The 25,824-nt window shown below is 38.6% G+C and overlaps 1 protein-coding gene across 1 annotated transcript in view; it reads right to left on the bottom strand.

The window, feature by feature from the left end:
• The window catches only part of PIK3C2G (phosphatidylinositol-4-phosphate 3-kinase catalytic subunit type 2 gamma), a 222,599-nt gene that overhangs the window by 180,685 nt on the left and 16,090 nt on the right, over positions 1 to 25,824 (bottom strand). Inside the window, 5 exon segments of the mRNA XM_075505608.1 lie at positions 209 to 279; positions 8,147 to 8,249; positions 15,126 to 15,237; positions 18,640 to 18,797; positions 22,299 to 22,381. Of these exon segments, the coding sequence (XP_075361723.1) occupies positions 209 to 279; positions 8,147 to 8,249; positions 15,126 to 15,237; positions 18,640 to 18,797; positions 22,299 to 22,381 (527 nt within the window).

The raw sequence follows: 25,824 nt of genomic DNA, 5'->3' as shown, positions 1-25,824 counted from the left end.
AGAAAAATTACACAGATCTATAAATGATTACTGATTTTTGCTAAGCAATCAATAAGGTCTGAAAATAAGAGTCTAAAACATTGAACCAATTTTCTTTCTCTTTGTTATCATTCCTGTCCCCAGTAGGTCTCAGAATTGTCCTTTGAGGCCAGGAGGCTCACTACAAATATGAACAAACAGAAATACTATTAAATACCAGTGTTCTTACCGAGTCAGTCTCCAGGCACAAGTGTCTTCTAACAGCTCATTCACGCTGAAACGTCTTTGGTCATCCTCATGCTGTGGAAGAGAAGCATACAGCGAGATATAGTATTCTGATAGGAAGAATGTATGTTGGAGAGATTTGCTTGGTATATTCCAAAGTCAGCATGTTCTTTTAGGAACTCTCAGAGCGTTCAGGATGCTTTGGTCTGAAATTTTATTTGGTGAATCTCTCTCATGTTACACTGGTTGTACTATATAGGAGGCCAAACCAGATTGTTCCTTCTAGCTACGTATAGATTAAGACTACAGCCAGGCCTCAGTAAACCCTGCCTCTGCTTTCTTGTTACAGACAGCAGAAGGCACCTTTTTGCAATGGCAATATACATTAGTCATGAAGCAGAAATCAGTTTGCATCCACAACCTCTCTCCTGCTTCCTTTTCTGAGAGAACAGAATGGAGAACATCTGTACCATCCTTTGCAACCCCTCTGAAGGGACTTCTCTCAATGAAGAGTCACAGAGATGATCAAGGCACTAAAGCATTTTTGTATGAGGAGAGGCCGAGCTGGGACTGTTCAGTCTGGAGAAGGGAAAGCACAGGAGGAATTTTACCAATGTGTACAAATATCTGATGGGAAATAATGAAGACAAGGGAGTGAAACTCTTTTCAGTAGTGCTCACTGACAGGACAAGAGGCAAAAGGCACAAATTAAAACACATGAAATTCCACCTTAACACAAGAAAAAAAATACTGTGAAGGTAGTCAAACACAGGAAGAGGTTGCCCTGAAAGGTTGTGGAGTAGGTTTGAATATCTGCTGAGATATTCAAAACTTGACCAGACATGGTCTTGGGCAACCTGCTCCAGCTGCTTGACCCTGCTTGAGCAGGGCAATTGGACTAAATGATCCCATGAGGTCCCTTCCAGCCTAAACGATTTTGTGATTTTGCCTTATTTGACACATTCTGCTGACCAAGCCTGTTCCCATTCAGATATAGTCCTTTCTCCAGCCCCATGGATTTGTTGCCTTTGATGCCTTAACTCCTTCCATCCCATGGAGGTAGCTCAGTCCATACTAGGCATGTACTGCCAGCTTGTAGGCAACACCATGTCCTGAAAATTCTGCCCTTTTTCTGACTCATGGTTTAGCCCAGATCCCTATAACTCATAAGAAAAAGTTACGGAGGGGCTTGTGACAAGCATGACCCCAAATTCACTGGTCAAGGATTACAAAGAAGGGAATGACACTTATGAACAGGTATAACCCTGGGAAGGGTGGGGGGGGGATGAGAGAGAAAAGAATTAAATAAGAAAACAGAAGCAGGAGAACAGTGGTGATGAGCTTCTGTTTCCATGGCGGCTAGGACAACTGCCAGACATTATTTCTCTTAGTATCTCTAGAAATGCAAACGATGGCTGGGATGGGCACAGCTTAGGCAACCAGGCTACAGTCTATTTATTTACATGTGTACTGATCTAAAATATTTGTTTGCTCAAAGGTGAAGCAGAGGACAGAAATTAAATCTGGCCAAGGATACAGAAAAATCGGAAAGGTGACTCCATTTTAGGCTGGACTAAACTAATGAAACTTTCAAGTTCTTTGTGAAGGGAAGACAAAATATTTTAACCTGAAGCAAAACATTTCAGTAAGAAAAAAAAATCTTCTGTTCATCTTTTCCTGTTATAACTTTAATACAATAAACAAAATTTTTTAAAAATGAGAACAGCATAATCCAACAGTGATGAAATATGATTCATTATTTTTTTCCCCTTTTAAACAGAATTTGAAAGCAAATTTGTATTTTCTAAAGAAAAAAAAGCCAGTCTTTTACTTACTTGGCTAAAAAAAACTTCTCCTAATATTTTGAATGTTAGTGAATTAAAATATTGAAAGCTTGTTCAGAATAAGGTGACCACACAGCAATTTTTTCTAGTTAATTGAAGTACAGTAGTGTTCTAAAGCTAACATTCCTGAGCAACTTGTGTCTCTGCTATGGTTGGATTCAATTTAAATATGTTAACTGACATGAATTAATTCACACTAATTCTGCTTTAGATCGCTAAATAGAGATTTAGCAATAGCACCATTAAGGAGCAGGATCTTGCTGAGCTAGATACATTACAGATGTTCCATAAAGAATTCCCATCTGGAGCGCTACTATCTCTTTTATCACATAGTGGCAATAAATGAAAGATGAATTAGGTGAATGAAATGGAAGGGGGCGAAGGTAAGAAAAATATTCTCATGCATTAAGCCTTGAATGTATGTGTCTTAGACCTAAGCACTAAGCTCCACTTTGTCTGGGCATTTGATCTTATACAAACACCCATGTTCCTTATCTCAGTGTATTGGCATGAGAGTGTTAAATGTTATTATAGAGGAGAAGACAGGGTAAGTATTTGGGGGTTAGGGGATGCATTTGAGAGTAAATGGTCTTTTCTCAGCTGATTTCAGAATCTGTCTCTGAACGCCACTGAGTTGTTCTTACAACAATGACTACAAGACCTACAAAAATAGCTTATGGATGCCAATTTCCTGAGTGCAGCACTAACTGTGCTACATATGGCTCTGACCTAATAACTGCTGGGTTTGCTCATGATTCATGTCTTCTGCCCATACCATACTCTGAGGCTTGGAGCACCTGACCTCTGACAGCTATCATGCTGCTCCAATGCAAGCTAGAGGACTGGTATAACATCTCAAGCCTTGAGAATTTTTTGTAGTGCTACCATAATGAGAAGCATGCATTCCAGGAATGAAATAGCACCAAGCACTCCATAGTTGCTTGCTACAATATCATGATTTGAATTTGCTACTTCTAGACAGCAATGGTCAATCACATCCATCTTGAATCTCAGTAGATCACATCCCCCCCTTTTTTTTTTTATTACTTTAAAAGTCACATTACCCTACAGATGAATAGCGTACATGTTCTGCAAAATCCACCCTGCATTTTTATAATGTACACTGCATGCTTAGCTGTCACACTGCCACCTCTGGAGACCTCACAAATAGCAGAGCACATGCGAACTGAGCAATCACAGGGACAAGGCTTGAGCTACAGACCAAGACTGATAAATGACAGACTTCCTCCTTGATCTCATACACTGACAGGACTAGAGGACAGGGAGGGATGAACTTGGAAACAACGTGACACAGACTGAAGGAAGGAGCCCTGAAGCTTAGAGAAAAATTAGGTATGTGTGATTGATAGGAACCCAGAAGCTTAAGGGGATCTGATGGACTAGGGCAAAAGGTGGGAGTATGTGAATTATTTAGCACCTGAATACATATGGGTGATTATTATATAGAAGGGCTGTCAAGATACAAATATGTTTCCGTGACGCTAGTTCAACTACAACCTTAATGGAGATTTCTATAAAATAACACATTCCAAAGTTTAAATTTGGAAGGATCCTATAGCTCACAGGTCAAATTCTCCCCACAAGTGAGCACAGATTAACTCACAAAAATAAACAGTAGCTGCATATGTACATAACTGTCTGAGATAGCTGAAGAATCTTAAAAGTCTAAAAGTTTGCGCTTTTTTTTTTTTTAAAAAAAGCACACTATTTTCACATCTTTTTATATGAATTCTGAGGGAGGGAAATTTATTTTCCATAAACTGCCTCTAAGTCTGAGACTTTCAAATACATTTTACGACCAATGCTGCAAGTTTCAGAGAACAGCAACAGCAAAATTGACTGAGCTCAGTGTAGACTACCTCAGATCCTTGAATTCAGTGTGGCTGGGGCAGATTTCAGTAGACCCAAAGAGATCTACAGAACTGGGTCCAGAGTGAAAGGAAACACTGCAGCTTTCAATGCACCATAGTCCGTGTCTCCTCCATTAGGTTTCATCTGGTCCTGACAGACTTGCCGGTGCTCCTGCCTGTGAGCAGAACCTCTCCTTTCCGATACGAGTGCTCTGCCACAAGCATGCCCTGCAGCTGGAGGAAAACTCTGCGTCTATGACTTATGCCAGCTCAAGAGCTGCTCATGTTCTTTGCTATTATTAGTAACCTGAAGTAACTTCATGGCCTGAAGCTTTCAGAGCTGTGTCAGTTACCGTAAAGGGGTGATCAATAATTCACTTGAAGAAATCTTAAAATGTCACCCTTCCTGGTTAAACCCTATTGTACGTTATTAATTACAGTTCCACAAATTCTTTGAGACAATAAATGTTTTCTAATGGCCTGAACACTGCTAATTTGTCTTCCAAGCTTGTTAGTTACCTGCCTGAAAGACTATGTTTGTTTGTTTGTAATCATTCTACCTGGTAATTGTAACCATTTCTGATGTGTGAAACATCAAGAGATGCTTGGTCTCTGCTGCTGGCCTTCACAGTGCATTGCAGTATAATAAACCTTATTTAGACCTGTCAAACTGCAACAGAGTTGAAGGAGACTTTGAGGATATTAATAGAACATGAAGCATTTCACAGTAGCACAATTTCAAGGGATACTTAAAGACAAGAAAAGTCTCCCTTCTATTTGAGGTACTACACAATCCCTCTAAAAAGTCACAAACATTTAAATAATGGAAAAAAACCCCAACTTCTTATCATGATGGACCACTGACTTTTCTCGTCTGTGATTATGCTTGGAATGTTAACACTTAACTCATTATGTCTAGCAAAATGTTAACACCATTAACACTTGTATATATGACAATAACAATGTTTCTGAACTTTCAGGAAATATTGCTTGCTGACTGCTTTAGTCCAAAAATCCCTTTCTGGAAGCAAGTGAGACTCTTGTTAGAAACTTGTAAGTGTTCTTTGCTCCTTCTTCACTGCAAATATTCATGCTTTACCTAGGTAATCAGTGTGGGGGGACAACTGTGAAAAAATGAGTCTCTTGGATATGCAGAGCACTCCCTGGAAATGGTATCTGGATAAAGGTTTCTGCTTCTACACTGTTCCACTGCACATTTCTTCCTAAACACCACCCAGCCACTAGGAATTTAATGTTTCTGAACCACTACAACTTGTGGAGTTTGTGGTTAAGAGTTGCTTCTTAAAGACCACCTAAGTTAAAATACAGAGTAGGACAGGTGTATAGTCAAAATAAATCTAGCAGTCACCATTCAGTATTATTGTAACCCATGTACACTGGGCAACCATTTTACAAGACTATTGGATTTTCTCCACATTCATCGTCATTCTCAAGATTTCGATGTGTGGAGAAAAAAAAAATCTGCAAAGTGTAGAATTCCCACTCCTGTCAACAGAAGCTCTTTGTCTGGCTAGATGGTATAAAACTGAGCTTCAATATGTTTCTATATCATAAAGATAACCTTATGTTCTCTGTATAAGCTTTATTTGGAAGTTTAGTAGGAATCTAACGCATTGAAAACTCGGGTCTTAAAAGACTTTTGTTCAAGAGTGTTAAGGCTGATCGATCTCATGTTTCAAAAAAACAAAATCAAATTAAAGGTCACCCACTGGCTGAAAGAGCTGTGATTCCATGTAAAGCCCCAGACCAAATTTCTTGCTTATAAGTGCTCAGTTCAAGACAATTTCCTCTTTCTGAATACTTCATAACAGAATGCCAGCTTCCCACAAAAGGAAAGGAAGCAAGTGTTCACCTTAAAAAAATATGGTTTTCAGCTGAATTCACGAAAGAATTGTGAACACTTAGTTATTGGCCAAAGTTCGTAAGCTTAAAAAAGGTTAGAAAACATTAGTTGCACTGTAAGTATCCACTTATATTGGTTATTAAGCATAATAGTAAAATAATAGTAATTTGCATGTACAGGCAGGTATTTTTAACTATGCATCCCAATTTCAACAGTGTTATGTAAGGTAAGCAAGAAACATGAAGGCAGTCTCCAGATGGCATTGGTACAGAGTTTTGCTTCCTTAGCACACAAACAAGCTTTAGAGCTTCAGAAGAGACTCCCGAACATATCATTAGGTTCCAAAGCAGATGATTTTGAAGATCTATAGTAACAGCAGATCTATATACAGCAAATAGGTCATTTGCTCTATATTTTAGTTTTTCTGTTTGAAGACAGAGTAACTTGTAGAGAATCAACCATTGGCTTGGAAGTTTGAAGAAGAGATTGTCAGGAAGTTGTATAAGGCTCCCTCTTTTCAGTATATGCATGTAAAAAATACTTTCAGCACATACTATATGCATATAAGTAGCAAAACGCATTCGTATCAAACTTCTAATTCGTATCACTGATTTCTCAGGGCAGAAAATGTTGGAAACCTGCAACTGCCCAGCAGAAGGGTCAATAATATATTATTCCATTTAAAAGACAGAGATGCTGACCTAAATAGGTAAATAATTTTTCCACCATTACACATACTTAACATGTGTCCATAATTATATCTAATATCCAACATTCCACTCTTCTCAAGCCCGTCTTTGGCAGCACTATATGGAAAAATGAAGTTTTTCATCTCCTAACACAGGATGTCTTGTCACAGATCTAACACCAGAAATGACTATGATGACCATCTAATCGCTGTTTAATGCAGACAATGGAAATCACATGGCGATTCCTGCCCCAATCTCACAACTTGCAGTTAAATGACAACGAAGTACCACAGATACTTTCCCAAGACAAAACTCATTCCAGTGGTCACTGGATGTGTTCTTTTTCCTGCTGTGATATAGGGATGGGGTGAGAAAGGACACGAGATAGTCACTTTTTCACCCCCTTCTGAAGGTACATTCAAACATCAACTTATTTTCTCTAGACTGAGAGCAAGCAGTTGGCAATTCATTGATCTGAATCAGATTTGAAGAAGTGACCTGGTGATGAAAGCTTCCATGTTTTCTAATTAACTTTCTTTTGGACGGTGCTATATCAAGAAGAATCAATGGTTTTTAAAAAATAAAAATTAAGTTAATAATATTGGCATTGAAGAATACCAATAATTTAAGCCAGGATTGTACATATCAGCACTAAGTTATTCTGCTTTTATCTATAAGCTGCTTAAAATGTTAAAAAAAAAAATATATATTTGGCCTCATTATAGTCCTCCTTTAATTCTGCAGGGTAATATTGTGTTGAACTGAATGTTTCGCATGGTGACACATAACAGAAGTGAAAAGAAAGCCACTATCCTTTTTTGTTAGAAATCTGCCATCTGACTCATATTGACAGACTCGGGCTGATAGCATACCTATGCAAAGCAGGTAATTGGTACTATCTGTGAACAGAGTCAACACACTGCCAGTGAACACTGCTGAGAACAAAGCTTCTGCTGTACTGCAAACTTTGGGTTGGAAGTAATTCAAGGTGGTCCACTGGGAATAAAGCTCACATTTAGTAGCATAGGCCAGTGTCATTAAAGCTCACTAATCCACTGCAAGGTTGCTTAAACTCAAATAATCTGAATAGGAATCTCCCTGGATTTAATATGATGATAAAACAATGTTTTCTGTAAGGACTACATGTCCTTAGAGACAACATTTCTGCATGTCTACAAACAAGCACATACACACACGTACGTATGCATCACACATGCACAAACACACCAACTGTGATTCTGGCTTTTATCAGCCTGCCCTGGTTTTCAGTGATAACGACAAGAATCCGGATCTAATTCATTTTACACAGTACTTTGAGTGGTTTTGTCCTTGTTATATTTCAAAACATAGAAAGGCCCATCAAAAATAAGAATTCTCTGACCATCTGAAATAAATAGCATTAAATTCTGACAAAACTGAATTTTTTCTAAAAAGGTAACCTTTGGTCTTTTTGTAGTTGTGTGTTCTCTACAGTAACACACTAGATACAAGCATGGGAGCAAAGCAGAGATGTTCCCCAGTACATTTCAACTGGGGTTCAGCAGTAAAATATGCATTCTCAGGAAATCAAACAATCTCTCTGATTATTACTGCAGGTTGCTACATAAAAGGATTTGTGGAATTTTATTCCTTCAGGAATGCTGAAAGAAAGAGAAGGAAAAAAAGACGACATACCGTTCGAGCTAAACTTTGCTTCAAATTACTAGTGTTGTGTAGTCGAAGCTGAATGCAGGTGGTTGCTTTGTGAAGACTTTCATGGCTGCCCAAAGTACGATTACTGCAGTTTGGGGAGAAAAAAACAAACAAACAAACAAAACAAACAACAAACCACAAATGGCTATCTCTGCTTGCCACTTCCTTCTTTTTTTCCTCTCCTCCTAGAATTTAGTCCACTGGTGCTTTTAAGTGCAAAGCTAATTGAATAATATAAAACCTGTACTTGGCACCTACTGTGAAAACTGATAGGGTTTGGTTCTGGCATATTTTCTGGTGAAACAATTTAAGAAGAATTGCTTAGTTGTGTCTTTGACCATTAAGTTCTGTAACAGAACAACAATGAAACCGAGAAAGAATATCCTAAACAAACTGCATGTGCTCCCAAACCTTGAGATTATTCATGCATATTCTTCAAACCCAAATTAGTGCAATTCATACAAAGTATCTTGGTTATGAATGCACCATTGCAGAATGACTTGCAGTGTTTGATACCCAACTTGAAAATCACATATTAACTATAAGTTTGAAAATCAGATACATTAAGACAGGTGGTCCTTGAGTCTCAAAGAAATCAAAGTTCTCATACCATGCAGCTCACATAGAGATAGTAAAAGAAACTGTGAGTCGGTCTTCCTCCTTCTCAAATCATATGCCAGCTAAGGTCAGCCGCAGAGCTCTACTCACTCAGCTGGAGTGGTTCCTACAAACCACTCTGCTGGTCAAGGGTGCTCTAGCACCCAATGACAGGGGAATTCCTTATTCTTATTTGCCTCTTCAGAGTAGCTTCTAGTCCACTTACCACTCTTGGCAACTTCTTCTAAGATATAATACAGCCTTAGTTTATCACTCTTAAAATTACTTGGAATAAAAATAATTTCAGTGTTTCCTTTCCACTTTTTGTTTTAATCAGGTGAAATAATGCAAAAATTATTTCAGAGTTAAGGCAAACATCTTTTTACATTTTAAAAAAATCCTTTGGGATTAATGGGTAGGAAGTGACACTGACTTTTGCAAAGGCAAATTCATCACCAAAACAAGCTAATATGCATAATCAGTTACAACTCTAGTGCATGTTCAATTCAATTCATGTTGCTTTTTTCAAGCATCCAGCCACACAAGCACCGAAAGAGTTATTCCATATTTATACAGATTTACAGTACGGTAAGTTGTTTCAGAACTCCCTGGGCCATGAAGGAAAGATGATTCTTTTCTGGTTTGCCAAGTGCAATGGAAAACTCAGAATTCCAATGTAAACTGTGTTTCTTTCTACCTAAAAGGGCTTTTTGATGGAATGTCTGAATAAAACTGACTGGATTTAGTTCCAAAAAAACACTCGCCCTATGAATAAATCATGGAAAGTGTGACTTAGGGGATAGACTCATATCTCAACATGGCAGCAGAGGTCTGTAGCACAAATGAATGGTTAAACTTAAATAAATGTGCTGTACATAATTGCCATTCAGCACAATTACAGGGAATTCATATATCTTGTAAATGTTTTGCACCTACACTACACCGTAGTTAAGTAAAATACATACTCTCCATTAGAGGTCACAAAAGGTGTAAAAGTAGATATAGGATTTTTTTTTTTAAACAAATACATTAAAGTTCACAGAGGACAAACTCATTTCCATCTGACATAACAAATACCTAAAGCAAGGTCCTCCGAGAACACTTCCATACATTTGCAAAATTCCTTTATTTTAAGAGCATAAAGTACAGATGTAAGAGTGAGAGAAGTTAACCCCAATACAGTGAAATACCTGTACTGGTGGAGAGCATATTACTGTTATGCCCCAACCCTTCTCAAATCCCTTTACAAGCAAAAGTCCAAGCGACTGATTGCTGGTTCCTGGGACTGTGCCAATGCATAGATTCTCTTCTGTTGCTCCTCAGCTGATATCTGTGTTGTGCCTACCCATGGCTTCCTTTAAACTTCTTCCTCTCCTCATTTCACCTAGTCACGTCTGCCTCCTGACTCTAATGATGAACTCTCCCATGATCTTTGCATCCTTTAGAACTGCCTCACACCTGTTTTTTACCTTTTACCCCACCATTATTCCTGATCTTTCCATTCTGCCTTACCTTCAACCTTAGGACAGGCGTAGTAACAAGAAAATTACGAAGAAACACATCTGTGAGTCCCAAGTCACTTTTTCCTGATTCCTCCAGTATACAGATTCCTATTGCAATGCTAACATTACACCAAGCCAATGACAGAAATTGGTATAGCTATACCAATACAGAGGAGCATTCTGCTAGTGTAAATTGATATAGCTATACCCTCCTCTGTAGTTACAATTTTGTACCACACGTATAAAAACTATCTTTTGCCAGTATAACTATTCTATGTCATCATGCTTCCAGGCAAAGCTACACCAACAGAAGTTGAATTTTGTGGTTATAACTACATTTACTCTAGTGGTTTGTGTTAGCTCTGCTGTGTCAGGCAGATAGTATACATCATCAAATCCTTTATTGACATAGCAATGCTGCCTGAAACATTGCAGTCAGAAGTACTGGCCACACAGTTGACTTCATGAGTGGATTTTATTTGCACAAATACAAAGAGAAAAGTTTTGACAGGTATTGTGACACAAGAGACTAGACAAAATGGATTAATGCCTCAATAAAATAATGTGGAAACCTGGTCTGGTCTAGATGAAAAGTGAACTACAAGAAACAGAGGTTTAGCTCTGCCATAGATTGACAGACTAGCTTTTAGCCATACCCCATGCTGTAACACACTATGCAGATCTCCTACTATACCTGTACTATTAAGATAAAATTAATATAGCCCTCTTTGGAGGACAGCATGATTATTGGTAACTGGTTTACAGTGCCCTGAGCTCTGTAAAGGAAACACAAATAAAAATTCTACAACTTTATTAACTCAACAGTTTTCCCCATATTATTTGCTAGAATTACTACGTGGAGAATACAGCTTTGACAAGAGTGCCATGACAAAAGTCATAAAGCAAAAGGCAGTCTTTGTCTTTAAGAGACATGGTAATGAACTGGTCAAAGTAAAGTGACTTGCCTGTGGTCTCACAATATAACAGAAGCAGAGAAAGGGAAAAAATCCCTCAGTCTCTTGAGAATCCCTCACTGCTAGATGATTTCGCTTCCCCACTACAAGGTTCTCTGATGTACCATAAGCTCCAAATCCTAATGCAGTTCAATCAGACTTTTTTTTTTTTTTAAAGGACTTAGCTGAGCAGCATCTCTGAATGAGAAATTTAATCTGCGGTGACAAGAGAAAATGAAGTTTATTTTTTTACAAAGAACATATTCATCCAAAAGGTGCTTGCTTCTTATGATCCCAATCTGCATGAATATAACTCTGCCCAGTGTATAATTAATAGCTTAAACTTCACTTTGAGTGAAAACCAATTCTTATTTAGATCTCAATTCTCAGAGAATAGAATTACTAAGGCAAAAAAAATGTCATCTATAAGGTCACAGGCAAGCATGTGAGCATAAATGATAAGCATTTAGTCTTTTCTGTTCCATACCCCAGCTCACTATGTTGGCTAAACTGCAAAGCAATAAGTTAACTGTGCAAATTACACTATGGTAGAGTGTGGATGGAATTAAAAGTACATATGAAAAGATCCTTTAAAAAATCCAATGCCTTTGGGGGGGGGAAAAAAAAGACATGTTTAGAAATAAAGCTTATAAATATCCTTGGACTACATTCCTTTGCTGGGTCTGCATTATTGCAACCTCTTGCTAACAGACAGATCAATAAAAAATAAAAACATATTTTTTAAAAAAAGAGCGCCCTATATTCTTATATAGTCATGTGCTTTGTTTTATTAGGCATTTCAGGATGCTCTGAGCTTGTGGCCTGTAGCTCTAAAGGCAAAAAAGTCTAAATGGAGGATTGATTCATTGCTGTCACATGAGAATGGTTGGTTTTGGCTTGCTGCTGGCATTGAGAGCTAGGAGTTATTTGACACAAGCTGCTTAACCCCCATTTAATTTATTTTTTTTATAACATCTTTCATGAAGGGCATCATTTTAGGGGCACCTATTCTAAATCTAAGGAAAGATAGGAAACAGTGAGAGCAAGATTTAAAGGTAGATGTAGAAGGTTTGGATGACGGGATGATAAAGCAAAGAATTTTTAGAAACAGCAGATGGCCCTCCAAGAAATAAAAGATGATCACAAATAGGACAAGTGTAAGGGACTTGAGAGCACACCCACAGCTGGGAAACCCAGAGAAGGAGGGTCCATGGATACATATGAAAAATCAGAAATTCCCTCAATAGTGGTAAAAATTGATGACACAGATAGGGTTTTACTCCTTTCTTCTTTCAAGGAGTCTCTGTCTTTCAGACAGGATTCTGCCTCCAGATGCGCTTACACCGAACATCTAAAAAAAGGAACTGCAGCAAATCAACTAGGAATGTAAGTAACGTACACCTTGTGATGACAGACAGAAGGGGCAGCGACAAGGTAGCAATGAATCCTGATAGCTTCTACGGACACCGTAAGAAAAACTTGTGGGAAAAGGAAACATAGGAAGAAAAAGAAGTCCTGCAGGTTGAGGCAAGGCCAGGATTTCTGATCAGTAAACAGAATGAACTTAAAGACCAGAAACCAAATGAGATTTCCAAATCAGAATTTCACAGATGGCTCTATTAGTTATGGACTGACCTGCAGCCTATACACAGCCTTCTGATTTTTTTTAAATTTGGATATTTGAAATCTGATATTCTACTTGTGAATTAGATAGGATGTGAGCTCAAGGATATCTCCTTAGGAAGAGAATAATAGATGATGAAATCTTGTGGTGCTGCATGTAATGGTCATTAGCACACAAGTACTTTTTCCCCCATCTCATTCAAAGTTAAATGGATTCCAGAAGTCATCAAGTCTTTCAGGTGCTTCTGCAGTAGGCAGGGTGAAGTGCTCAATAATACAGTCCAATATAATAGTAAATGAGAGCTTTTGACAGATCTTCACAATGTTGTCTGGTTCACTAAAGCACTCTGGTCTGAGAACAATTAATCACGTCACTGCTTTGGCTTCACTTTAGTTTTTTCTGGATTACAATAAAGCAGGGGCAGCCGAGTATTCCCTTTGCTGTCTTATAACTTGGGGAACTTCTACTGGAATTCATCCCTGAATGATTTCCAAATACTCTTCTGGGGAAGAATTCTGCACAAGTACATCAAATCACTCTGTTAGCAACATCGCGAGGAAAGCAATTTGCACTGAAAGACAGCCCAAACATGGGAAAAATTTCACCCTGAGGCAACTCTACAGGCCATGTTAAGCTACCCAAGGGATCATTATGGTCTGGGGTTTCAAATTTCAGATACAGGACTCTGATGAGAAGGCAGAAGAAAGGGAGCTGAAAGTAAGGCATAGTATAGAATTACAAGCTGCTGAGGCCAGAAGTGCAACACAGTGCTTTCTGCATGACAGTGAAGAAGCAAAGCAAAAAAGCTGAGAACATTATTGACCTTGTTTCACTGCTAATGAGACGTGCAGAGATTCTGCAAGTGCAGGAATTTAAACAGTCCACCATTGATGCTTTCTTCCCAACAGTGAAAATAAAACTGTTTAGAACATACTGTACAGTGTACTGAAACGCACTGAGCTCACCCTCAATACAATGACTCATTATTTCCATTTTCTTTAGCAATTAGTTTGAAATGAGAAGAGAGACTTGAAAATAAAAAAAAAGCCCTGGCCTCCTTATGTAATTAACAGATCTATGTATGACCTGAGTCTCTGCTCAGCGGTTCCAGTATTGTAACGCTTCGCACAGTGCTCTGCTGTACCAGCTCCTGCTTTATGGAGGTTTGAACAAGAGTTGGCTCAGAAATGTCGAAGTCTCCATCTTTAGTTGCAAAGCATAATTCACCATAAACATCTGAACATTTGACCTGTGTAAGAGTAGAAGTGTCCAAGCTGGCTATAGAGCAAAGCTAATTTACACAGTGTGACACTTGCTCTCACAACTACATTACTTTCATTAATCAAGCTGACTTGCTTTGGGCTAGTTCAGGTAATCTTTACACTATACTGCAAATACAACCGTTTCTAAAAATTTCCCTTTCAATTATAGGCATATACTATTTTATCTAACACTTTTTACGTCTCTAACAGAGGAGCTGTGATTCCTGCAGTGCCAGCTTAACATGTTACCACAGAGAACTGCCAGCTTCTCCCCTTCTGCTGAAAGTCACTGACCCTACAGCACAGCTGACAAGAGCCTGCACTTCAGCTGCTTCAACACAAAATCTGCTCACTTTTGCTGACAGCTGAATTTAAGCTGCCAGAGGGCAAGAAACAACTAGCCATGTTCAGTAGTGTTTTCAACCACCACAAGAGTTTACTTGAATGAATGTGAATCAGAGCATTTACTTCATTATTTGTAGACTACACACATTCAGAAAGACTTGTTTGTATGTATAACGTGTTTTTCTTTAACTTGCAGTCAGCACCAAAGTGCTGACTCCATTTGCTTTACTACTGTTGCAACTGGATATGAAGAAAAATCACCTGCTATGCAGCTATATAATACTGTTTCTTCTCTCTTTGGTGATTTCCCCCTTTGAGGATATGCATACCCCCTCATGCTTATAAGACTCCTATGAGATACTGAAAGTAGCAGCATCTTTGTATTACGGATGAGAAAGACTAGAGGACAATGGAGTGAAATAAATTATTCAAGGCTTCACAAAGCTTATATAAAGGAGCCAGGATTTGAATCCTTGCACTTAGAGTACACCATCATCTCTGTAGAACATAAGTACCGTGTGTTCCAGGAGTTCCAGAAACTATACATTAAGTGTTTGGAACATAATACTCTAACTCTCCCTATGGTTCTATTTACATGGCACGTGAGCCGAGTGCATTAAATGCTCAGCTTATATTACACAAAACATACTCAATACGGTCTCTTAATGAGATACTTACTTTTGTAAGAATTCATCAGACCCGCAAACACTTAGAAGGCATTCCTCCTGGACTGGGTATTGATTTGTACAATGGAGGATCTCTACAATTAAGTCATGAGTAATACAGCCAGCTGTAAATAAAGATAGCAAGAAAAATTAATAGTAGCTTGCTAGAGAATTCCAGGCTAGATACTTGAGCAAAGAAAATAAGAATTTCTTTGTAATTCCTAACTACTGCTGCAGACTAGCTCCATCAAGAGGAATTAGATCAAGCCACACCTGATTTTTTTTTTTTTTTTTTAATTTTGCTTCAAATACTCTACAACAACTCACAGAATCTATGTCCATTTAGAGGAAATTAGCACTTTGCTAGGTAGCTGGAATTAAGAGCTGAGCAACTTTCCCAAGCAGAAACAAAGAGACAAATGGCAATTTTTTTTTTTTTCTCATTTTCATGATAAATATCTTGGTACATTTCCCATGTGCGAACATGGCCTGATGCAAAAGTTGACTCTGTTGCCACTCATGACACAAGAAGGCTCCAGAATTTTACTTGCTATTGTTTCTGCTGTGCACACCTTTTTAGCCATAACCAAGAAGTAAATTAATGCTCATATGTATTTTATGTATTATATCTGTTATATATTAATATTATTTAATATTATGTATAGTGATATTATAATAGTATATATAATATATATAATATTACATATAATGCATACAAATTAAGAAGTTCTATGTCAGTTCATACAATCTGCTGTTCAGAAGTATTCTAGCATCTTGAGAATGTTCTCCAGCGCTACTTCAGTTTTTTAAGCCATTTTCCAACCCTGCCAATATACCTCCTCTCTGTCCATTTTAGAAGAACTGATCAAAACATGGAAAAGAATAGCTGCATAATCTGGCAGTGAAATTGCAAACATGTCTGATAAGTTTGGTCTTTACAGGCATGCAGGGCATACTCCACCAGCACTGATGCTTCAAGTCTGAGATACTTTTTCTGCCAAAGAGAAGTATCTGACTCCATATGAAAACTTTTCACTATAATGTACTGAGATGGTTTTGCAATGCAAAATAAAGTCTGGACTTCCTCCATAATTCTCAGGCAATCACATTGTCTGTAACTGATAACAGAAAAGCCAAAGTAGATTTTTCTTTCAGTTTTTCATTCATGGTATTTCTTTATTGCTTCAAAATAAGCATCAGTTAAGAGCTCTTACTACAAGTCTTAAGTGAACTTTTTAATATAAAAAAAATGGAAACTACCTACAGTTAAATACAAATCCCCAGAAACTAAATATGGAACCCAGACTTGTGTGTTGACTAATTTACACTGTTCCAAGTTCAGACAACTGGTTCAAACTAAGCCTAACCAACCAGCTTCATTGGGTTTAATGGTGTTCTGAATTACCCAGTTGCCCAGAGCAGCCAATTCATACTGGCAAATCTGGTCCAGAGTTGCTATGCTATCATTTTAGAACAAACCTAGAAATGCAAAATTGTTTTTGCAGGGCAGTTTAAGGGAATGTGATACTGAAAAAAACTTCAGAGGACAGCTGACCTTTTTTTAGGAGCGGGGGCTGTGACAGAAACAAAGCTGAAAGAAAACAGAGTTGATTACCATAGATAGCTTGGGTTTTGTTTTGGTTTGGTTTTCCCCAGGGAAAACCTAACGTGTCAATGGATTCAAAAGTTCCTTCTGAAAATTTTCATTTTTTTTGCAAAGCCATTTTTCTTTTGCTCAGAAAGTTACTTTGATTAAATATTTTCTACCAGTTGTACTAGTTTTAAATGTCTAGCCCTTTGACAACTCACTGTTCTAAGCACCTCCTCATAGCTGGTTTGACATGTAAAATACAGCACTTATTTGCTCAATTTATGCACACCAGAAAAAGGAGAATGGTACAGAATCTTGAATTAAAACTGTAATGTGTACTTTTTCAGGTCACTCATTGGAAAAAATCCTGAAACTTGCTTGTATCATTCATTTGCTCTCCACAGATCCATTTTCTTTTCCTTGCTCTGCAAAATTTTTTGCATGACTGAACGATTCTTTATGCTCTTTATGTTAGATGGGGCAAAAAAGTGTACTCCTTCCCTGCCTCCCCTCTTTGAATGTATCTTATTGTTTACTTAGCCTGTAAGCAAGTTTAGGATAGGGACTGTTTCTTATATCCCCTTAAGTTTTAGCTGGGCCTCCTAAAGCATTTTTGTTAATAAAGTTATGCAGACTAAAAATTGAACAATCTGTAAGGTAAACAATGCTATATGATAAAATATTTGTCAGTAGTTCAGACTTCTGCATTACAGTGAACCCTTGCCTAGCTGACGGAAGTGCTGGAAATACTACCTTCTGGTCCAAGCATCCGGAGATCTTTGGCCCTTTGTTTCATGGAATCCACAAAATATTGATTCAAGATTATTCAACCTACTACTTTGCCTGGCTTTCCAATAAATATTTAGATGCTCCAAATACAAGTAACCAAACTTGTATGAATAAAAGTGGAAGTCTTGGCTATTGTATTTTGAAGATGTATTTTTTAATATATGTTGACTAACATTCTGTAGAGCTTTGGATTTTCAGCTTTCAACCCATCAAACAAACTAATACTTAGCCTGTTACAGCCAAATAATTCCTTGACAACTGAAGAAAAGATTAATAAAAAAGTCTATCACTTAAGGAAGCTGCACAGGAGGGGGGGGGGGGGGATTTATTTTAAATGTATTTCATGTTTGCTTATGTGGCTTAAAAGGTAAAAATTACCAGAGCTGGAATCAAATATTCTCCCATTCACCACAGATACAGGATGCACTGGAGCAGTGGTAGCTTCCCACAGTCACTAGTGAGAGAATAATTCAGGTTGGGAAGGATCTCAGTAGGTCCATCTACATCCAGCCTCCTTCCCAAAGGAGGGTCAACACTGAATTCAGGCCAGTTCGTTCACGGTTTTGTCCTGTAAGATCTTAAAAACCTCCAAGGACGGAGACTTCACAACCTCCATGGGCAAACTGTTCCAATTCTTAATTATTGTCCTTTTCCTTATACCCAGTTGGAATTTCTCCTGTTTCATTTATGACCAATATGTACTTTCCCCGACCTGTACATAACCTTGGCTGCAGAGGAGCCTTAGCAACTGCAGACTCTTAAGTCTTGCATTCAGAAACAGAGTCAAGGCTATGAAAAGTTCCACACCTATATGGGGATTACCCCTTTGGGGTACCAAAGGATACCCCTATGGGGATTTAGGCACAAGCTTAAATTCCTTCCAGATCAAAGTCTGAATGTTGGCCCATTCTCAGACTGCCAGAATTGGTCCCAATTGTTACTAAAGTAGATATCTACAGATCACCAAGGTTTAATATTTAATGTGATTTTAATTTTATAGCAAATATGCTGAAAATGTTCGACAAAGTATGCACTCGAGACCCACGTAAACCTTGTTCTCCAAGTATCTTTCCAGATAACAAATGCATTTTGTTATCATCTCCGTGGAACTGAAGTGTGGAAGAATACGGACACCTCAATCACTTACCATGTTGTGTAAGAAGCAGAGGATATGGTGAAGAACCTGTCCAAACACTGATTCTGAACTTTGATTCACCAAGGATACAGTCTGGGAACCTTGTCACGACACTCCAGATTTTCCCAGTGTTTGTCTTCAAGTCAAAAGCAGGATAGGCATTTCTTATTCTGAAAAGAACATGTGATGAAATTATGTCTAAATAGGTATGCATTTCAGCTCTCTTATAAGAGCAAAACAAAAATTCTACAAGATACCTATAATAATAGTACATAGTGAGTTGTTAGGAATAAAATTTTGTGCAGAGGGGAAAATGGTAGCAACTCAAACTTTGTTTTCATGCATTAGTGAGATAACTACATATCAGATACCATACATATAACTAACATTTTTTACTTAATAGGAAAACCATCAGTAAAATCTTTGTGAACTTCACAGAATCACTGCTGAGCTTGACCTCAGTGAAGCCAAAAGGAGTTTAAACACAGACTTCAGTGTACACTGACCACAGTAGAAATGAGGGTGCTCAAATAACAGAGTTTTAACATAAAACTAACTAAGAGCACATGCAGAGACAGCTGCAACTAGGACAGCTGGTCAAAATGAATACAGGAACATTCTCTCTATGCAAAAATCTTAAGAAGTCCCTATTTTCACAGTGCTCTAGAATCCAATCTGAAATCCTCATTACTAAAACCCTAGGCATTTATGTAAATGTATGTAGAGCCATAACTGTTACAGTCATTGAGTCCCTCTGATATATCATTACCTATAAAATATATTGCCCCTCCTCCTTCCAATTACCAAAGACTCACAGAAACTAATTCCTCCTGAGGTACCATTTCCTAATGAACACTGGTCACAGGTATTATGCCTGTCAGCTGAGATTAAACTTGCTTTTTAAGCAAATATACTTTGCAGCTGCAGGTAAGGGTACATATTATACCAGCTGAAGCTTTACATTTCACTAATTGGCCTGAATATTTTAGTAGCTAAACTCAAACATCCTGTACTAAGCATACTGCATTCTTTTTTTGTTTGTTAGTGCAAGAAGCATTTTGTAGCTTCTGAGTTGGCAGCACTTTATAGTGTCTCTGATTACAGTGTATTTTGAGTCATAGTTCTCTCACAAGGTTCATTACTATGTTACCTCCTGCCTCAGGGCTGCCACCCAAGTCCCTTAAACAACAGGATGAACTACTCTTTTATGCCATGTATTTCTTGAGCATAAGAAGGAAAAAAAGCCTAGGTTTCCAAAATTAATAATCCAAAGAAGCAGCCCATTTCTTATAATGAAAAGCCAGGGGGCATGATGTTTCAGTGGGGCAGGAGAAAATGAAGCTTGACAACACCTCCAGTACAAGATAGATTTATACTCATAGTAAAAAAATCGTTATACTACAGAGGCTGCTTTGGTGACCTACGTAGTTGATGTCAGTCTATTTTCTTTGTGAGCAAGGTACACATAAAGCTTTCCCCTATTACCAAATTCACTTGTGTAACCTGTTTCTGTAAGAAGGCCAAGGACTGAATAAGACTGGAAACTTCACTACCCTTTCTCCAGGATCAAATTAATGGGCTACGTACACATACAGGGCATGAATCACTTCCTCAATTTACTGGCAGTCATTTCAAAACGAAGTGAACCTCATCTCCTTCCCTACCTCCACACTACCTATATTTTAAGATAATGTGGGGACAGAAATTTGCTTTTTATGCTTTTCAGATAAAAATGCATTCAATTCCAGAAAGCGTTGCTCACTTATGGCCATCTATTGTTTTCAAGTGATAAAGGGCTTCTGGCCTGAGCAGGTGGGCAAAACATGCTCTTCGCAAAATTTTGAAAGGTTAGGTCTTCCAAGGCATAACTGAAGTACTACACAAGTATTACATGAAGAAAATCTTGTGCTACTTGCTTTCTGTGCTGCAACAACTCAACATATGCAGAAAGTACTAAAATTTGTAGGGATATGTTATTTCACAGCATTTCATAATGCTATGTATTTTTGCAGTGCAGAGCACATCCTTGAAGTCAGTAGGAGATGGAGGAACTCTGCGTTTTGCAGCACTGAACCCCGAGACTATCAGCTTGGCATCTTCTCATATCAAACTCTCTTTAGGATGAATGCTGAAGCCACCCATGGATGAACATTCACTATAGCTATGTCGATAATTGTAGAAGTAACCTGATAAAGGGATTTTGAAAAATGCTTTACAGTTGTGTACAATGAAATGTTTCAATTATAGATTGCTACCTGTACAAATATTGCCTAGAGAAAAACATGATGGGTTTCTATTTGAGCTACATGCTGGAGGTGCAAGTCTGCATGACACAGAGTTTGAATTATACATCTTGCCTCTGATGTATAAAACTGCCAGTTATTGAGATTCTTTGGGCACTGGAAGGATGCTCATTCGGCAAGACTGAATACGTTAGTTATTTGCAAATTTATGACCTTTTTTTGTCTTTTGTTTGCTGTGACATTTTGTCCTAAGAATGCTTTCCCATTTATTTGATAGAAGAAAAGCAAAGGTTGTTCTTATTTTCTTTTTAAGAGTATTTGCTAGTGATGCACACTAAACAAGTTACTGCAAAATGGGAATGGCTTAATTCTATTAATCTTTTTAGCCCTGTAAATAAACTCATCTATTCACAAAAAAATCAATAGGAAGCTTTTCCTATAATTAGAGTGCAAAGTTAAATGTAGAATGTTTGGACATTAAAAAAATCTGAGTATCTGAGAGGGAAGCCTGTCACGTGGAATGTGCCTTCATGCATCTGATGTTAGTAGAATTGGGTTGGGGTTCAGACTGATGAACTGTGGGAAAAAAAAAACTGAGACGCACGTGAATGAGTATGTTTTGAAGCTGACCATCCACCCCGTATGAATATGTAATATATTCACTGTTAATTTCAGGGCAACATCAAACTGTTTTTTTTTTTTTCTTTTAAGAAAAGCAGGCTTGGCTGACTTTGAATACAGTCAATTCATTAAAGTCCAATTAAAAAAGCAAGCAGCATTCCATTTTCCAACTACTTTTCTATGGGAAAAAGCATGCATTTGTGCTAACAACTTGATAGTGTGATCAGTGAATATCTACAAAGGAAAATGAATCTGCACAGATGGTCTAAAAACTTGTATTTCTTAGTGCTCTTGGATTTCAACACAATTTCTTCCGGAGAGGAAGATTAGGAAAGTAAAAAAAGTTCTATCCCATTAAGTCACACTATTAACTGTAACAGTGAACAACAATTAAGGGAGTTTTTGTCACTTGCTAAGTCTCACTTTTCATCATGACAGTACATAGTAATTCTGTTCTCAGTCAGTCAGTTCCTCCAATTCTTTTTTCCTGCTCTGAGCTACACAGGCACTAATATTGTCCAAGACAATGGCAGAAAATGGGTCTTAAGTTTCACACAGTATAAACGATGAACACTAAAGAGTTAAATATACTTACCACTGATAAAGGGGACAGCTAAAGGAGAAAATATTTTTGGAATTAACATTCCTTTGTGGATTTTAATCTGTAAACCAAAATTAGGAGCATTTCCATATTTAAGTAGATACTGGAATTATGGCACTGTTCAGGAATGCAGGAATAACCAATCCAATTAATATAAATATTTGAACTGTCATAGTTGGCTGAATAAAGTTTTTTTCATTACTTACTTCTCCACTGCATTGCAAAAAGCAACTGTGTTTTCATTACTTCCTTGATTTGCTTCAACCAGCTCGATAGACCAACCTGTAGCCTAAAAATACCAAAATGACACCAGAAGAAACAGAGCTCAGTTATTTAGATAACAGAAGTAGAAGGAGGATAAGGCTAGCCTTGCATTCAGTTCCGTTAGAACTAACTTTCATACCTTATCATCCCTCCCCTGACTTGCTGGAGCTCCCAATAAGCACAAATAACCCCGTTTTGACTGCACTCTAAATGCTTTCAAAGGAAAAACACAAAGTCACAAAGCATCAGCTACCCTGGGTTTAACAATTTTTTTTCCCCTCTGTGCAGAATATAAGAAATTCCAGACAAAGCTTTCAAAACTCACCTAGTGTCAGAGCACAGATAACTCTAAATGCAGAAGATGTATGCTTAGTTTACAAAAGGGAGAGGTGACAAAATGAAGCTTATGCTGCAGTGAGTTTTAATCCTTATTTTCTCTCTTTCTGCCCTGGAAGGAAGCTCAGGATCCCTTCAAATTCCATAAACCTGTCAGGTAAGTCCCTAAGACTGATAACAGGAAGCCAGTGTATTCTGTTGAACATGAAAAATCCCCAGATACTTTCTCTAAACTTGGAGAGCACAGGTCTGAGCCACTATTTTGGGTCAAAGCACCCCCTTGTCTGTTGCCATAGTACCCTTCAGTCAGAACATTACCTCCATGAAAGAGCTTAATACTATTATATCTGCAAGCCCATTCTACTGTTGTACATAGAGACATGTACAAGACTCAGCTGAGACACCAACCTTTAAACCCCTTCAGAAACAGAAGCAACTAATGACATGCCACAGAAGAGGGAAGTGAGGTATGGCAAAAGGTGTATTTTATAATTTTAATAATAATTTATATACAAGTATGTACGTACATTTATAAAAATTAATAGTAAATAATAAACCAAATTTAAGATTTTTTTTGGACAAGGAAGTGCAATATGCATTAAAAGATGCAGGCTGGGAAATTTTAGTTAGAGTTTAAAAGATTGGATGAGTATAAAAGATGAAAGTTCTGTTGGGAGGCGGCTAGTGGTGAGGTCTCAGTGGCAGAACTGAAAGCTCAGAAGTTACAAACCTTTTATAGATACCATCACTCTTGGGTCTCATTGTATGTAGTATTTTCATTAACCACAATAGCACAAGCATTAGGAGAGTGCTTATGAAATTTAAAGATAATAAGGGGGCATCATCAACAGAGGGAAAAATTGAAATGTCTGGTAGGAAAAACAATGGATAACCCTGAGGGTTGACATAAGAGAGTGAAATTAAATTTAGCCATACAAATTAGTAGTCTATCACCCTCTGATTCTAAAGACTGCTGAAAAAGCTCCTTCAAAAGTCACTGAAAGCATAGCACCTCCACTGGTTCATTTTTTTTCCACCTTGGTTAAACACCTACCTTACAATTTACCTCAGCAGACAGTAATAAGAACTTCTGGTTGAGGTTCACTATTTAGAAATTATGAACAACTTGGTAACAGTAACGGCCTCCCAAAATTATGTAATCATAAAAAAACCCAAGACAAAACCAAAAAACAACAGCAACAAACCATTTCTGATCACACTTACATCAGGGTAGACAGTTTTACAAAAAGATATATGGACAAGGCTCTAGGAAGTTTGCATCTGGGATGTTCTGTACCCCTACATTCCAGAAGGAGGAATTCAAGCCATAACAAGCTCAGAGAGACATTGCTGTGTTTGTGGGTGACCTCTTCAACCAGGAGCAGGAGCACAGCTCGCAAAGCACAGCAGGCAGGTAAACCTGCAGCAGTTGTTGCAGCAGGGGGGCAAAGGGAGCCCAGAACCTTCGCTGAAGGCTACACAGTAATAGTGATGACATACTACATGGTGTAATCTTCATCATGGGGTGCAGAAACTGCCCCTGTAGACAGTAAAGACTTTGACCCACACAGAGCTCCAGAGGAAGGATGCTGCAGCCCAGGTCTCTGGCTTCAGGGCTTGTCTGGTGCCTCTCCCTGGGGCTGGGGACAGCAGTGGCCTCGCTGGTGGGAGCTGTGCTCTGGCTGCGGTGCCAAGCTGCTGGTGAAGGAGCTGCAGAAGGAGGTGAGCAGCCAGGAGATTGACAGGGACTCTACAGAGCTAAGGACCACCCAAGCCCTGTGCTGCAAAGGAGGGACAACTATAAGACTACCCTACAGGAGCAGTGGATGGAGACTCCCACAGGAGGGAAGGCTGGAAACCTGCTGCTTCCAGCAACACAAGGTGGCTCCTTTTCCACCTGCAGTTCTGTCATTACAGAGCAGGTACAGTGCCCTGGAAAAAGTGCATGGAAAGAGACAGACAGTGGATAAATGAAAAGCTAAGAACACCAAGCCACAGGTAAGAAAAGGTGAGGCTGGGACATGACATTGAATGGGACTGAAGATATTAAAAGAGCAAAACTGCATTTGGGAACTGAGGAAGGAGGAACAGAGAGGAATTAAGCAAGGACAGGGCCAAGACTGGGAAAGGATGACGCCACAAGAACATGGGTATGGATCCTCAAGTTCATGGCTGTGACAGTGTGCTGCCCCCCCACCAACCTGACCTTTATCTCCTGTAACCCTGCTCAAGCGATAACCACCAGTGCAGTGGTGATGGATGCATCTGGTCGTGATGGCTGCATCTGGCTCCAAGTGGATTTGGGAGACAGACAATGCCACAATTGCCAAGGGCTATTGTGCGATGCGCCCACCTAACCACAGTGAAGAAACTAAAATCTGTGGTTGGTATGCAAATATGACTATGAGTCAATCATCTTACCCCCATAAACAGACAGCAGCCCAGGGCCTGTTGAGCTCTCCTGCACAGCAGTGGGCTGAGCACCAGGATCTCTCCTTGAGTAAGGACACCTCTCAAGGCTGCTCCTCGAGGTTGAGAGATTCCTTGACGCAACAGATCCTCAGTAAGTGACTAACGGCATGCTAAACTTTGAAACCTTGGCTAAGTGATACAAAGAATTGATTGCGCATATATAATCCTTTAGACATAAACCATTGACCAAGTCTGGGACTAGGATTGGATCTAGCAGCACCTAGACTCCTCTCTGAGGAGGAGTTTAGAAAGCAATGGGGTCCTTTCCGAACCTCATGACTCAATGGGAGGGTCTCCCTGGCAGTTTTGTCTGACCCTGTCCTCTATGCAGTAAATAATCAATCAAGTGTACCTTGCCATCGAATCTTGTTAAACCACTGTCGCATTTACCATTGAACCTTGTTAACTCAGTTCTATATCAGTAAAGTATATTTTTGCTTCTCTCTTAGAAGTGAAGTGCATCACTCCATCTGCGACAATGGCTTGAAGAAGAATGTGATTAAATAATTACTAAAGGATGGCAAAAGGAGCTTGACAGACAAAGCTGGAATCCGGACCCTCTCCTGCAGGAGACAAATAACACAGGAGCCCTCTGCCTCTCTGCACCTTTGCTGGCAGCATTTCTGAGTGAATCCTAATGGCAAACATGCATCCTGTGTA

Source organism: Mycteria americana, chromosome 1 (genome assembly GCF_035582795.1).
Source record: "Mycteria americana isolate JAX WOST 10 ecotype Jacksonville Zoo and Gardens chromosome 1, USCA_MyAme_1.0, whole genome shotgun sequence".
NCBI lineage: Eukaryota > Metazoa > Chordata > Aves > Ciconiiformes > Ciconiidae > Mycteria > Mycteria americana.
This window is presented reverse-complemented; position numbering and strand designations above follow the sequence as displayed.